This window comes from Aptenodytes forsteri, unplaced genomic scaffold (genome assembly GCF_000699145.1).
Source record: "Aptenodytes forsteri isolate BGI_AS27 unplaced genomic scaffold, ASM69914v1 Scaffold35, whole genome shotgun sequence".
Lineage (NCBI taxonomy): Eukaryota > Metazoa > Chordata > Aves > Sphenisciformes > Spheniscidae > Aptenodytes > Aptenodytes forsteri.
In genome coordinates this window covers 368,417-382,737 of record NW_008795334.1, presented here as the reverse complement: position 1 = coordinate 382,737, position 14,321 = coordinate 368,417, and the positions used below count along the sequence as shown (strand labels likewise).

General features: G+C 36.0%; 2 protein-coding genes across 2 annotated transcripts in view; one reads left to right on the top strand and one right to left on the bottom strand.

Annotated features, from left to right (window-relative positions):
- Window positions 1-2,456, top strand: part of GUF1 (GUF1 homolog, GTPase) — a 21,709-nt gene extending 19,253 nt beyond the window's left edge. The window contains exons 16-20 of the mRNA XM_009280121.2: window positions 101-125; window positions 516-564; window positions 674-695; window positions 1,013-1,073; window positions 2,110-2,456. Of these exons, the coding sequence (XP_009278396.2) occupies window positions 101-125; window positions 516-564; window positions 674-695; window positions 1,013-1,073; window positions 2,110-2,247 (295 nt within the window). The 3' untranslated portion in view covers window positions 2,248-2,456. The remainder of the gene's footprint in view (window positions 1-100; window positions 126-515; window positions 565-673; window positions 696-1,012; window positions 1,074-2,109) is intronic.
- Window positions 2,457-6,318: 3,862 nt separating this feature from the next.
- Window positions 6,319-14,124, bottom strand: GNPDA2 (glucosamine-6-phosphate deaminase 2). Its single transcript, XM_009280120.2, has 7 exons — window positions 14,015-14,124; window positions 12,684-12,844; window positions 12,275-12,376; window positions 11,578-11,760; window positions 11,059-11,243; window positions 10,789-10,963; window positions 6,319-7,336 (listed from the first exon to the last, which is right to left on the bottom strand). The coding sequence occupies exons 2-7, from the start codon at window positions 12,805-12,807 to the stop codon at window positions 7,278-7,280; spliced, it is 828 nt and encodes a 275-aa protein (XP_009278395.1). The 5' UTR covers window positions 12,808-12,844; window positions 14,015-14,124; the 3' UTR covers window positions 6,319-7,277.
- Between the last annotated feature and the right edge of the window lie 197 nt (window positions 14,125-14,321).

The following is a 14,321-nucleotide window of genomic DNA, read 5'->3' as shown; positions in this document are numbered from 1 at the left end:
AAGGCTTTACTAAAATCCTTTTATCAAACAATTTGGTCTATGGATATATTTTTGGGGTTGTATTAGTCTTTCTGAAAACACTGGTGACTTTCTTTTTCAGTGATAAGGCATATGCTACGGGTAAATTCCTGCCCCGCACCTCCCTTATTTTAAGCTACTTAAAATATGGACTTATAATGTCTTACCTAAATAGTTTTATGCATTACAGTACTTGGATTTCACTGTAAAGTCGTATTCTTGTATATGCTACTGGACCTCTTGGGGGGGAACCCCAAAACATTTGAGCTGTGACTATGACTAAGGACTTAATTAATTTGAAAATTAATTTGAAAAAATGTATTTTTATTTTAAATTGCTTGTGGTCAGCATTGCACTTAATGGGTAGAGTGTAACTTGCAACACCCATGTGTCCACTTCCTCTTTGGCAGTGGAAAAAGTTTCTTACTACTGAAAAAATTAGCTAGCTGTGGAATAGTTTAACCTCTGGGAGAATCAGCAAAAAAAAAAACAACTGTGCTATTCCAAAGGAAATATGTTGCAAGCTGAACACACAACTGTTTCTTAGCAGCACTCACTTCTTTTAGAGCAAACCGTTTCCTTGATGTTGTGTTTTTGTCACATTTTTGCTGTTGCTATTTAAATAGGATTTAAATTGTGGTAAAAGAATTAAAAGTAGGGATCCAAGCAGAGGTGCTGTAAGAATTTGTGTGTACATATCTATATACACACATGTAACACTTGTGAATCACAGCAGAAATCTTAGATAAAATGGCAAGATTGTAACTTTTATGTACATATTGTACACCCTAAGGGATATTTCTAGAATTGAGAAATGTGAGTTGTCTTCTGCTCAGAACTTTGTCTTCTGTATACAAAATATGAAAATATTATGATTCCAATCATAATATCTTACATCTTACAAAACTAGTAGAAAAACAACGCTTGGTATTTTGGCAACTCAGTATTTAGCTTCACATATTTAATAGCTTTAACACATTCTAATGTGTTAAAGTGTATATGTTATTTTATTTTACAGGCTGAAAGCTTACAGAAAAAATGTTGTGGCAAAATGTGTAGGTATTTTTTTTCATTTTCTGATGTTTCTGATGTGTGTAAACCGAAGAGTCTTGCTAATGTGATAGGCCTGTCTTTTCCTAGAAACCCAGCAAAGACATGTTCTGCTTGTGCTCCTAAGTGTCAATGGAATATTAAGAGATACTTTTAAGCTTTTATTTCAAAATTCAACTCATGTAACCTCTAGTTGCAGCTTTCATAAGAGTGAATCAGAAAGAGTAATGGCTTTTTCAAAATTACACACTTAGAGTGAACTCGGCAGAGTGTGTCTGTGTTCACTCCTGTCTCCTCACCATTTTCTAATAGTTGTAGACATATAGTAAATGTTATGTGTGTGTACACACACATACATGTGTAACTTCACATGTTTCCTAAATTGTTTGTTCCAGGTGATTTAAGAAACTATAAAAGTGCTTCTTTAGAGACTGATTGTGATTAGACTTTTACTTGGGTTTTCAGTAATACATCATGACAACGCCTTAAATATGCAATAGTTGACTATCAACAAGACTGGACAAACCTATAGGAAAGGCGTGATGCCTCTTACTTGTCTTTAGCTCTCTGAAGCGAACATGGTGGGAAAAAATTAAACAAGTGTCCCTTTCTCACAGCTATTACAGAATTCTTCTGCTAGGCACATATGTGGGATGGTGTTTGTTCAACATTGTATAAGGGTTCAGCTAACTTATCTAGATGTAAGCACCTAGTGCTAGTCAAGATGCCCCAGTGTATCTGAGCTGGCATCCTGCTGCTCTTCCAGGGGGATTTGGATATCCTATAGGTTGTATCTAATGTCAGCCATGCTTATGTGAGCGTATGTATTTCGGTAACTGAATTCAACCCTCAACGAACATGCATACTTTCTCCCTTGTTCTTTTTAACTAGTGGCCTCTTGGGATAACTATTTGGAGTATAAAATAATCTTTTGTCATAATATAACTAGACTTTCTGACTATTTTTAAGCCCTTGAGTTTCGTGTTGCTGAATGTACTGTAGTTGCATTTGAATTTACTAAAATACTTTTCCTTTTCATAGTATGGTGGAGACATTACAAGAAGAATGAAGCTTTTAAAGAGGCAGGCAGAAGGGAAGAAGTTGATGAGAAAAATTGGCAATGTGGAAGTACCGAGAGATGCCTTTATACGTGTTTTAAAGAGACAAACTGACAAATAGAGATCAGTGACATGCAGCTCATTATTCTCTCAACTTTTGTAAACAGTAGCATGATGAGCTAATGTATAATTTATCACTGTGAGAGGGAACATATTTGACTTTAAATGGTGTAATTTAAATATATGTGGGAACATAAATTGAAAGGACTACACACTTAAAATGCAGAGATACTTGTAGATTATTATGAAATTAAAGTTATTTGACTTAACTGAATGTAAAAGTTTCCATGGTATTGTTTTTCATTGCATTTCATTGTTTTCATACTTTTAACACTTAAATTTTAACAAAATTATGTTTTATTTTTGCATTGTAAGTCTTTGAGATAACAGGAGCAATGAGGCAAAAAGTTTATAAAAATAATTGAAAGGTACGTATAGACAAACAATGCTATGCTGTTTCTTTATTTTTTTTTTTTTTTAAAGTTTGAACTGTTGCCACAAAAATATCAAGCTACTTCCTGTTTTACTTTTCTAAAGTTGCTGTTGTCAGGAAATCCTGTTGATGTTGGGAATCACATCAGGAAAAATAATCATGACTTTTTTTAATGTACCACGCTATTTATTTTAAACTTGTTAAAGTGTGTCAGTTTACCGTGAATAACAGCCTTGCTATGCTAATCTCCAAAGAAATTGTAAGTTTTAATATGTTAAAACACAAGGTATGTAACTACTCCACCAATGAGACCAATTCAGGCCTTAAAGAATTCCTTTAGCATGAAGGTTTGGTTAGAACATGTCTTAGTGTACTTGAAGTTTTACTTACGCTGTTCACATACTAATGTTTGTCAGTGAGTTCTCACTTGAAAGCTGTAGTTAGGTGTTCTTAATATAAGTTGTTGCTTTTGGAAGTGTGAACAAAGCAATCATTAACACAAGTTAATGACCATGCTATACACTGTGTTCACAACTGCATGCCCACCTCCAAAAGCTTTTAAGCTGCTTTTATTTTTTTAGATCTTCAGGGACTAATTTGGGTCTTCACAGATCTTCACTTCTTGTTATTAAATATATTTTAGAGAACAAATTGTTAGTAATACCTACTAAAGTACTCAGTCACCAGGAAAGGCTGCTCTTAAATTTAGGCTTGTAACTGCAATTTGAGATTGATCAATCATAAGCTAGTTCTTTTACTTCAACCCGAGTACATGGATGAATTGGGAAAATCCTTGAAGGGATGTAATTGAACTGGACACTTTCAGAGGTCCCTTTCAACTTGTATTGCTCTCAGAGCCTACAGAAAAAGGAGGGAGGGAATTTTGATACTTCAGTCGTTTGTGGTTTGTTTTTTTTGTTTGGTGGGTTTTTTTTATTTGAAGCTGTTCCAGCTGTATTGAAAAAGCAAAGATCTGGATGTGAACAAGGTATCCCATATCTCTAATAAAGCTATATAAGCTACTGCTGCTACTACTGATGCTGAAGATAGGAAAGGTGCTGTGGACAAAAGCTCTCTATAATTAACATAATCATTATTCCTCCCCTAAAAAACCTAGCCGGAATGCTATCTTAAAAGATAGCATTTAAGAAAGTACAGAGATGTCTTTAAAAAGTACAGAGATGTCTTTAAGAAAGTACAGGTATAGTAATATGTGCTAAGAGTGAAGGAATGAAAGTAAAATTCTATAATATTTTTTATTCCCATTTAAGTAGACCTAAAAAAGAGAAAGTATTGGCTCTGTACTGAGGAATAAGGCAGAAGCTAAAGGTAAGCTAGAGATTATGAAAGATTTACTACTTGGAGAAAGTTGCTGAGTACGACACATCAAATATATGTTGCATAATTAAATGAAAATTACATGCACGGATAAAGCTGCCTTGGGAATGAGACTAGAGGAACTCAGTCTTTTAGCCTTACTATAGTCATCTGAAGCAGAAAAAAATACACATTTGTAGTCCAGTTCTGAGAGGACTTGTACATGATGTCAGTTTTGAGAGCAAGGACTTTAAATGAACGGCTTAGTACTGTTACTGTTAGAACAGTAAATGAAGTAGTAGTTTTTGACACAAAATGACCTGATTCTATCTAGTCACATACTTCCCCCCCCCCCCCCCCTGGAAACATACTTTAAAATCTTACTGACAAAAAGGAGAATAAAATGCTAAAGTAGATGTGCCAGGCTATGTTAGAATTTACTCATTTACCCAAGAAGCCCTTAACTTAAGACTTCTGAACTTGAAAATGCTTGCTTTGCCATTTCAATTTTAACAATGGGCTGCAGGGTAACAGGTAAAGCTTAATGTAACTTACAGGGTTGACTTATTTTTAGTAGTTGACAAGTTTGGAAGGTACTGTAATTGAAGAAAGAAAGTAATTGGGAGTATCTTAAGAAAAAAAAAAAAAAAAAAAAAAAAAAAAAAAAAAAAAAAAAAAAAAAAAATGACTCATGAATTTACAGGGCCTAGAGTAGAATTCTACAGCCAGTAGAATTCGTAACTTAGCTTCTGTTGTTAAACTTTTTTCTAATTGGAGAACAACTGAAGACTATTCATGAAAAGAGGCAGAAACAGTCTTAACCCCGCTCAGCCAAGTATGGGTACTATTGTACCAGTATTTAAACTGGCCTGTGTTTCACAGAAGTGCCAATGGTTATGAAGGGAGAAGAGAGATTAATTCTGTGGTTTCTTACGTCTTGAGAGAACACAGAAAAGGGCTTTAGTTGGTGAGGTTGGCAAGAGAGGCAGAAGACTGAAAGGTGCTCTGGAATAAAGAACGAAAATAAGGAGTTGCAAGGAAGAAAAGCTTTTAGAAGTAGAGGTGTATAAAAGTTATGGATTTCCACTCATTCCTGAACCTAAATTCTACATTTCCTCAACAGAATTCCCAATTTTGCCACAAGATGGATCATGATGCATTTTGTGGGTCATATGCTACACATAACAGCATTCTCCTGAAACACAGTGTTTTAAACTTTCCCCTCCCAATGTTGCATTATGCTTCAAAAATGCAAGGGCAAAAGTTGAGTCTTAAACCTGAAAGCCTGTTTTAAATCTGTGCTTGTTCAATCTACTGTTAAGAACTGAAACACTAGGCCTGGCTTCCTACGCTGCTCGAGACAAGACTCTTCCATCCTTTTGTAATTTCATAGGATTGTAGAACAGTCCAGGTTTGAAGGGACCTGGAAAGACCATCTGCTCCACCCTTTCTGGGAAAGGTGAGCCTAGATGAGATTACCTAGCACCCTGTCCAGTCGCATCTTGAAAGCCTCCAGCAGTGGGGACTCCACCACATCCCTGGGGAGGTTGTTCTAGTGAATGATTGTTCTTATTATAAAAAAGTTACTTCTTACATTGCAATAAAACCTTTCCCAGTGCAACTTGTACCTGGGGCCCCTTGCTTTCTCCGTGTAGCTCCCTGTGAAGACAGCCTCCCTCCTCTTTGTACTCACCCTTTAAATACTGGAATACTGTGATGGGGCCCCTCTCTAAGCCTTCTCCAGGGAGAAAAGGACTAACTCCTTATACAGCAGGTTCTCCAGCTCTTTGATTATCTTTGCAGCCCTCCTTTGGACCCTCTCCAGTCTGTCTGTATCTTTCTTGAATTGTGGGGACCAGAACTGGATACAGTACTCGAGGTGTGGCCTGACAAGCACCAAGTAGAGTGGGATCATCACATCTCTATCTCTGCTAGTAAAGTCCCTGTGGATGGAGCCCAGGACCCGATTTGCCTTTGTTGCTGCTGTCTCATGTTCAGCTTGCTGTCCACCAGCGTCCCTTTCAGCAAGGCTGCTTCCCAGGCGCACAGCCTGGGACCCTTGGTTATTCCATCCCAGGGATTTAGGCCAAATTCCTGTTAGTGCAGCCACTGGGCCTGTTGGGCCAGTATCCTCAACTGTAAAACAGGATTAACGTGATTTGTAATAAAGGCTACCTGCCTATCATCTATCTAGGCAAAAAGTTAAACTGTTGAAGCTGTGCTTTGTTGCACGTTCTTCCAGTGAGAATTTTATACAAGGGTGTGCCCCCCCCAAGTCTAAATCAATAAACTTTTAACTTCCCCCTTAGGTGGAAGAAGACACAAAATTCCTAACCTCTCCATGAAACCCTGAAGTATTTATTCAAGTCAGTTTATATTTAAGTTTTACTTATATTCAAAGTAGAAATAACATTCCTTGTAACAGCTCAATATTTATAATGATACAATGAGAGGTAACTATTGCAAAGTGATTAACAGTTGACTTTAATACATGATCATTTAAACTTGCAGACATTATAGTCCTGTAAATTAACCTCTTTTCAGGCATTTAATAGTAACATCAATGGTACAATTAAACAGGTACCTCCAGAAAGGAACATTTAGATTTTTCCTTATGTATAAAGCTCAATTACCAAAAATATAAAAATCCTAAAGTAACTTGAAATACATGAGAGGAAAAAAGTGCTATGGCAGAAGTTTAATATTTTTATCTGTGGAGTAAAGTACAACTTTCAAGAATTTGGTGCATTTTTAGGCACTGTTTTTGTATTTTTATTTGCCTGAATTGTACATGCCCAAAAACTGTTTAAGATAAATTTAAGGCAACCAAGTACAAAAGCTCAGTGTACATTAGACAGATGTAAACAGAACATTTCATAGTAGAAATTATACAACTATTACAATTCCATAGTATTGACAAAGGCCAAAACCATTCAGCCTAGACACACAAATGCAAAATGTAGTTACACTAATCAAGCCAAAAATTACAAATTCCTGGAAATAAAATATCATTTTCTCTAACACAAGGCAGACGCATTACATTGCTGTGCTAGAATAAGTGCTCTGCTTTTCCCCCTACATAACATGCAGCCTCCCACAGGTTTATTCTGTTCCATTTAGTTATGTACCAGCCAACAACAGAGCTCCAACCGTTAAAGCAAAATGCACAACACTGCAAACAGACGGAATGTGAATGTACAGATATTGGACCTTTTAAAAAAAATACAGTACCTAGGATTCCCCATTTTAAACAGTTTTCAGCATATTGCATAGCAGTGAACTCATCTGCTACCTAAAACTGTTGCTGTTGACCCACATGGAGTTCCTCTTCAATTCTTCTTTCAGTTTTCTTTCATACTGTACAGTGGGTCCACAAGCTTATTGTGCACATGCATTAAACCTTGGGGGGAAAGCAACAATGCCAGCTTTACATTAGTTATACTTTTTCAACATGTCTTTCTATCCACATTTTTTAGTTGGAGTTTGCGTCAAAGTATACATTTTAAATAGTTCACTGAAGAGAATAACAATGGCTATTTAAAGTAGTTTAAAATCAGAAGTTAAAGACAGCATAGATATTCCTGTATCACTTGAATACTATTGACATCTTCAGTATAAAGTGAGCATGGACAAGACAGCTCTCCGGTAACAGACCTGTCAAAAAGTCTATCTGGAATACTTCCAAAGGAATTGAACACGAGACCCACCCATCTTTCCTTTCTATTAAAAACTGCATAGCAGCAACATAAAATTCCCTCATACCACAATTTGTCATGAAAATCAGATGTACACATACTGATACTTTTACTTAACAGCTTGAATTGCAATGTTTAGCATTGTGGTATGTCTTTGTAATTAGAAGTGTACTTGCGGTCCTAGACAGGCAAAGGCAAAACCAAACTAAAAGTATCCAGACTATTAATGCAGATTTAGAACTGTTTTCTATTCTAGCTGGGCTTTTTTTGGTCATATACAAGTCATCCATAGCTGTGATTAGGGGAGTATTTTTTTTCCCCCCTATTCAGACACTTTCATTTTAGAAAGTGCTGAAAAGAGCAATAAAAGAAAAAAGGTGCTGCTTGCTTTATTTTGTTACAACTTTGTAAAAATGTTGCCTATATCTAGGTATGTGTGACATTCAGTCACTGGTATGTTTTTAACCTCATTTCACCTTAAGGACTAATAACAGTAACTGATCAGTGTTCACAATCTGCAAAGTAAAAGTCCATTTTAGCACCAAGCTAAAGATTAACTTCTAAAATTACAAATTTAAATAATATGCAACATTCAAAGTAGAGATTTTCTTCTTAAAAACCTTTAAAGAAGTCTGACAGTAGTGCACATTTTAGTGATTATATATTGCAAAGAATATTCAAATACCGTTGCTATGTGATGCATCTGGTGGCAAGCTTTGTGTCACTGCAGCAACATGAAATTTGAGTAACTATACGATCTGACATCATTACTGTAGGTGACCACAACAAAAGGCATTTTATGCAGCATCTGTTTCTAATCAGTGTGTGATTATTTAATATAAAAAGCAGACTTTACTATTTCCTTCTCCAATTAGTGACATGTTCAGCCATACTAAACCGCCAACACACCTATAACTGACTCAAGAATCCAGCTCATTTTGCCTCTAGAGGTAATGACTTAGCTTCAGATATTTGTGCAAAAAAAACCCCAAACAAACTTAGAAGGGAACATAACTAAAGAAAACAGTTTCTTAGATTTCATGAAGGGTAACTATCAGGTTGATGTACGTGGGAAAGATCAAGTCAGTAATATTTTTCAGGAGTTTAACAGTAAGTGAAAAAATACTATGTATACATTTGACACAAAAGCCATTTGTACTGTAAGAGTACCAGCTGCACACACTACTCAGACTAGAACCATGTTTTGAACTTTAAAGCATTCCGCTTCCTACCAGCGTTTTTCTCTTCTAAAAAAGGGAAATGAAAAGGAGATAATTACCCACTTCCTAGAGGCATGAAAAATGCTTACAAAGTATTGCCTCTGCCACATTTCATGAAGGATATTTAAATCCTGTGAAATTGTTTCAGAAAAACAGTTAGAAACAAAAGCTTTTTTTAAAGATATGCAGAGTCCTTACTTGATAGATGCCAAAACAATTATTTCAAAGGAAAGTCTCACTGCATATTGAAGTATGCTTTGAATAAACAGATTTCTGCATACAGTTTTAAGAGGAGCATACACAAGTATGGAAAAACTATCCTGAATTGACTTATCTGCAGACTAATTAGTAAATTCAAAATTCATTTTCTGCTTCATTCTGCAAGAAAGTTACCTTTCCCTTTTCCCATAAGAACATTTAAGTACACTTGATAATTTTAGCCTCTAATAGGTTTTCAGAAAGCTAGAAAAAAGTGAAGGGGAGTAAGTTATTCTAGTTACCAGCCAGTGTGGTACTTGATTATCAAAAAGATTTGAAGTTTCATGTAGTACCTGGAGATTTTTTAAATGGAGAAAAATCACAGTAAATAGCTGCCATAATTAGCAGTCATTAAGAACTACCTAGCTTCCTAAGAAATCTAACCTGAAGATCAAGACTCAAATAATTCCAAATTTGACCCACATTGATTTCTCCTCCATCTTAAAACGGGAAGATCTTACTGATTTGAGAATAGGTAAAATTAAGCAAATTTAAAGTAAACCATCTTTTTAAGAATTCTATTGCTCTGTATTACAGGGCAATTAAAGTGTGACACAATAGCACACATTCATATACTGTAGCCCTTAATTTTTTTAAAGCAATGTTCAGTGTCATTCATACCTAATAATTCTACGTTAGGTTTATATCTTTCCCAAGCAAAGCTTTTGTTTATATGAAATACAGGATAACGTTTAAAATTTATCCAAGCAGTTAAAGAAGTTTCTTTGAAAACAACAGTAAGTACTACCTAGCAGTGTGATACAGGTAAAGACTAACACACACAATACATAGCAAAGAATACATAGCATACTAAAAAAATCCAAACTTAACAAGTTTGCCACAAATGATATCAGGGTAAAAATCACATTAATGCCAAAATTGCAATCCAATACATATGGACACTGGTGATATAATGTTCTAAAAAATAATTTCATAAATTACAGTCTTAATCTCTGATGCCTCAAGTACTACAAGTATCCATGCTAGTGAGAAAGATGAGCGATTTACACGATTGCATTTGCTGTGCTAATATAATTAGGAGAAAACTACTTTTCCTTAGCTTCTGCAGTCTCAGTGAAACAGAATTCACATCTAGGAACTTTCAATGACTACCAAAAATCCCAACTTTAAGCTTGCCTCAATATACCTACTACAAATATGAAAAGCACAGTAAAAGGCTGCAATGTATTAAAAGTTGGTATAGATTGTTATGCTAATGCACTGTATGAAGTGTCCTCAGGTGGCTTCAAAGTCTGTATCACACATTTCAAGTTTACTAGACAGCACATTACAGCACATAGCAAAAGCAGCGTGAAAATATATCAGGATTAATAAATGTATCAAGTTTTCTTTAAGGGAGCCTTTCTAGTATATTTAAGACCAGTATTCTGGAACACCAGACTGCTGCTGTTTTACATACAGTTGAAGATTACTAAACTATCATTTCAAATTGGAAGCAAAGGAAATATTTTTTCAAAGTAGATGTGTCGGGAATGTAAGGAACACAAGTTATGCCTCCTAGCACTTTTCCATTCACAAGAAATAAGTTAACATTTAGTATTTTGGATATATAACATTATACATTAGCTACTGTAAAGTGTTGGAAGGCTCAGACTTAAATCAATGTAATTTAAAATTTCTTTTTTTTAAATACATGTAACCTCTGATTCAGTGCTCACCTTTAAAGTACTTCACAGTTTTAACTCTTAGTTCTAAAGTAGCATCTTCATCACACACAAAGATAGTACGAGGGTGTTGCTGGAAAGCAGAAACTGTCCACATATGATTGACTCCTTCTTCAATTGCTTTGTACAATGCAAAAGCCTTATGTGCACCTGTTATAAGAATCATCACCTGCAAAACAAAGGTCTCTTTACTTTCAATCCCAGTATCAATACCAACTAGTCTTGAAAACAGACACATGCAACTAGAACTAAATGAGTTCTTACTTCTCTAGCATCCATCACTGTACCCACACCAACTGTTAGCGCCATAGTTGGTACTTTAGATAAGTCTCCATCAAAGTATTTAGCATTTGCCAAAATGGTGTCCATTGCTAAAGTCTTTAATCTTGTTCTTGAAGACAAACTTGATCCGGGTTCATTGAATGCAATGTGGCCATCTGGACCAATGCCTTTTCAAAGTTAAAAGAAGTAAATCATTCCAGACCTGCGAGTCAACAAATATCCTCAAACATTGTAAATGAATAAAAAAGTTTTAGGACTCATTTTCTTTCCTTTTGGTTCCCCGTTTTCAATAGGAAGCATTCAAAACTTACTTGAAATTAAGTTATTAGAAACTTGGACACCAACCGTTCTGTTCTGGTATTCATACCAATTCTTTGTTAGTCACAGAACTTTCTGACACCAGAACTGAAAAAAGTGGGTTTAGCTAAGTTATGAAAATGGCGATTAAAGAGTCAGTGTATTTGTTGGAATCATAGCTAACCATAGAGCATTTCCTCATACCTCCAACAAACAGATCAATCCCCCCTGCTTCTTCGATTTTCTTTTCAAATGCATCACATTCTGCCTGTAAGTCTGGAGCATTCCCATCAAGGATATGAGCATTATTTGGATCTATGTCAATATGTTTAAAGAAGTTATTCCACATATAGGAATGATAGCTTTCTGGATGATTTCTGGGAAGCCCTGAAATAATTGAGAGTGAAATTAACATATTACAAGATTTAACCAAACAGCCTTAATTCTAGTCTATGTGTAACCAATGTAGGGCATGCAAGACAAACTTAAGAAAGAAGTCAGATAAAGCAGTATTTGAAATTATATTGAGAAGAAAGATTTCCTGTTGGTACGCACAAGGTAAATGGTTTACATTTCCTTCACAGACATCCTACAGCGAGTGTAAAGTCTTTAAAAGAGATGCAGTCACAATACTACGTGACAACATACTTTCTACAGAAGTATTGTAAAGTAATTTACAAGCACTGAATTTAGCCTGGAATCCACCTGGACTAGTTTATTATTTGCATTTTTGTGGAAAAAGGAATAGAGAAAAAGGCTTAAGACGACCCCATGTACATAAGTCTACCTTAGAAGTACAAACATACTAGACTGATCTTGCGCTTTGTCAAGTATTCAACAGTTTTAATAAAGGAAAAAAATTATCAGTGTAGTGTGTTCTCAAACAATTAGCACACCTTACCTACATATTCATCCATGTTGAAAGTCTTTACATATTTGAAAGAGAGATCTCCATTCCTGTGATATTCTATCAGCTTTTTGTAGCATCCCAAAGGTGTACTCCCTGTTAAATAAAGTTTTTCTACTGTTCTATGTATCTGCACGTTTTCAGTGTATTTAAATCTCTTCAGAGTCAGATTTTGCTACAATGCTTTTCAACATAAAAGAAAACTGTTATTTCTCATTTAGTATTTCTCAGCTTCTCAAACTTTATCACAACTTTTTACACAAATCAAATCCATATTTAAATAGAAATATGTTGGAGTATTACCAAAAAAACAGTTGTGTTCTTTTAAATACTGTATCTGTTAGCAGGGATACAAACATAGTTCTAGGTTTAGTCATTTACATAGGCTTTGAATTAAACTTGCCTGTTGGTAGACCAAGCGTGAAATATCTTCCTTGACTTGGCTTGAATTGGATAATACGATTACAGATGTATTTTGCAGCCCATTCACTAGCCTGATCATAATCTTCAAGAATTACTAGCCTCATTATGGCTGTGAGGAACTTGTATAAAATACACCTAAACCTGGAGAAAATGCCAAAGTTTTAAAAATAAGCACCACATGAATAGTTGTAAAATTCTTGATATTACAGAAGAGAAAAAAAATGACCTTTTATACTGATGATGTATAGCGCTAAATAAGGTATATTTTAATTGCATAAGCATATTGCACTCTTGCAGTCCTAGTTCAAGCTGGACTGTTGGACAACCAAAAGAAAAGGTACAGAATCCAAGTGATAGATTACAATCAAATATTTATTAAAATTCACAGACTAATTTAAAGTAACTTGTAGGAAAAGCTAAAACAAAATGAGAACAAGCCCTTTTGAACTTCAATCTTTTAACTAGCTGCTACTGTTAGAAAAGAGGAAATACTCTGCTTGAAATAAAAGCAAACAAATAAGTGAACAAACATTGAGATTTTCTTCTGTTTCTTATGACCAGCTGAATGCCTAAAGTTTCAAAGACAAGGCCCAGAATAACCCCATGCTTTTATCTTCAAAAGAAATAATTGGAAGTAAACAATTAAAACTCCTTTCACTCCCATTCTTGCTCTGTAACAATGCTTCAGTAAGTTTATTAATCTGAAAAAAAATGTTAAAGCATTAGAGATATCTGAAATCTTTACAATTCACAGGAAAAAAACCAAACCTACGCGGTCACATTTTTTCTTTTCAACATAACTTCAAACAGAAGTCAATCAGTCAGTCATTCTTTCAAGGCTCTGATTTTGAGTACAACTGTATCAACCATGAAGATGAATATCTAGAAAACAAGCTTGGCTGTAAAAAGTACCTGAGCATCTCTTGCATTTAAGTAAAACTCATTTCTCCATGAGCTTCTGCTTAAGAGAGTCAGGTAATTATCAGAAAGACTGAGGCTCTTTAGCCAGTTTGCCATGTATTACTCTTCTCTTCCCAGGTCTGACCGTGCTTGGCATTAACCGGAAAACACCACAGCTGTCAGAAGCCTAAGGCCAGCTAAGTGCCAAACCACCGCTAGCACGCACTACTCTTAGCTGACCCAAAATGAGAGGCCAGTTTTAGAACAAATAGGAATTAAGCTACAATAGTGCTTAACAGGGTAACATCTGTTCGCCCCGCTAAAGAAGGAAGGAGACGAACTCCACCTTTTCTTTGCTGACCGCGCCGCTTCCTCTCCCCGGACGGTAAAACCGTGACAAGTCGAACTTACCTTTGCAGAGGAAAGGCTACTCCACAAGCACCGAAAAAGTTAACACACTTCCTCGGGATGGACAGAAAAGGAGATCCCGCGGCCTTAGGGCGGCCTCATAAAGCTTTAACAATTTTACCCCGAGAACACGGTGATGCTCTCCGAGAGACAGAGGAGCGACCCGCCAACGGGCACCAGAACGACCGCGGACTTTCGGCCGGGGCTACTTTTTGGGGGGGTTGGTGAGTCTACGCTGTTGGAGGAAGAGACACCGACCCCCGCCAGCGCCGCCCCCCCCTCCCGCCCCCCCCGCCAGCCCCCCGGCCGG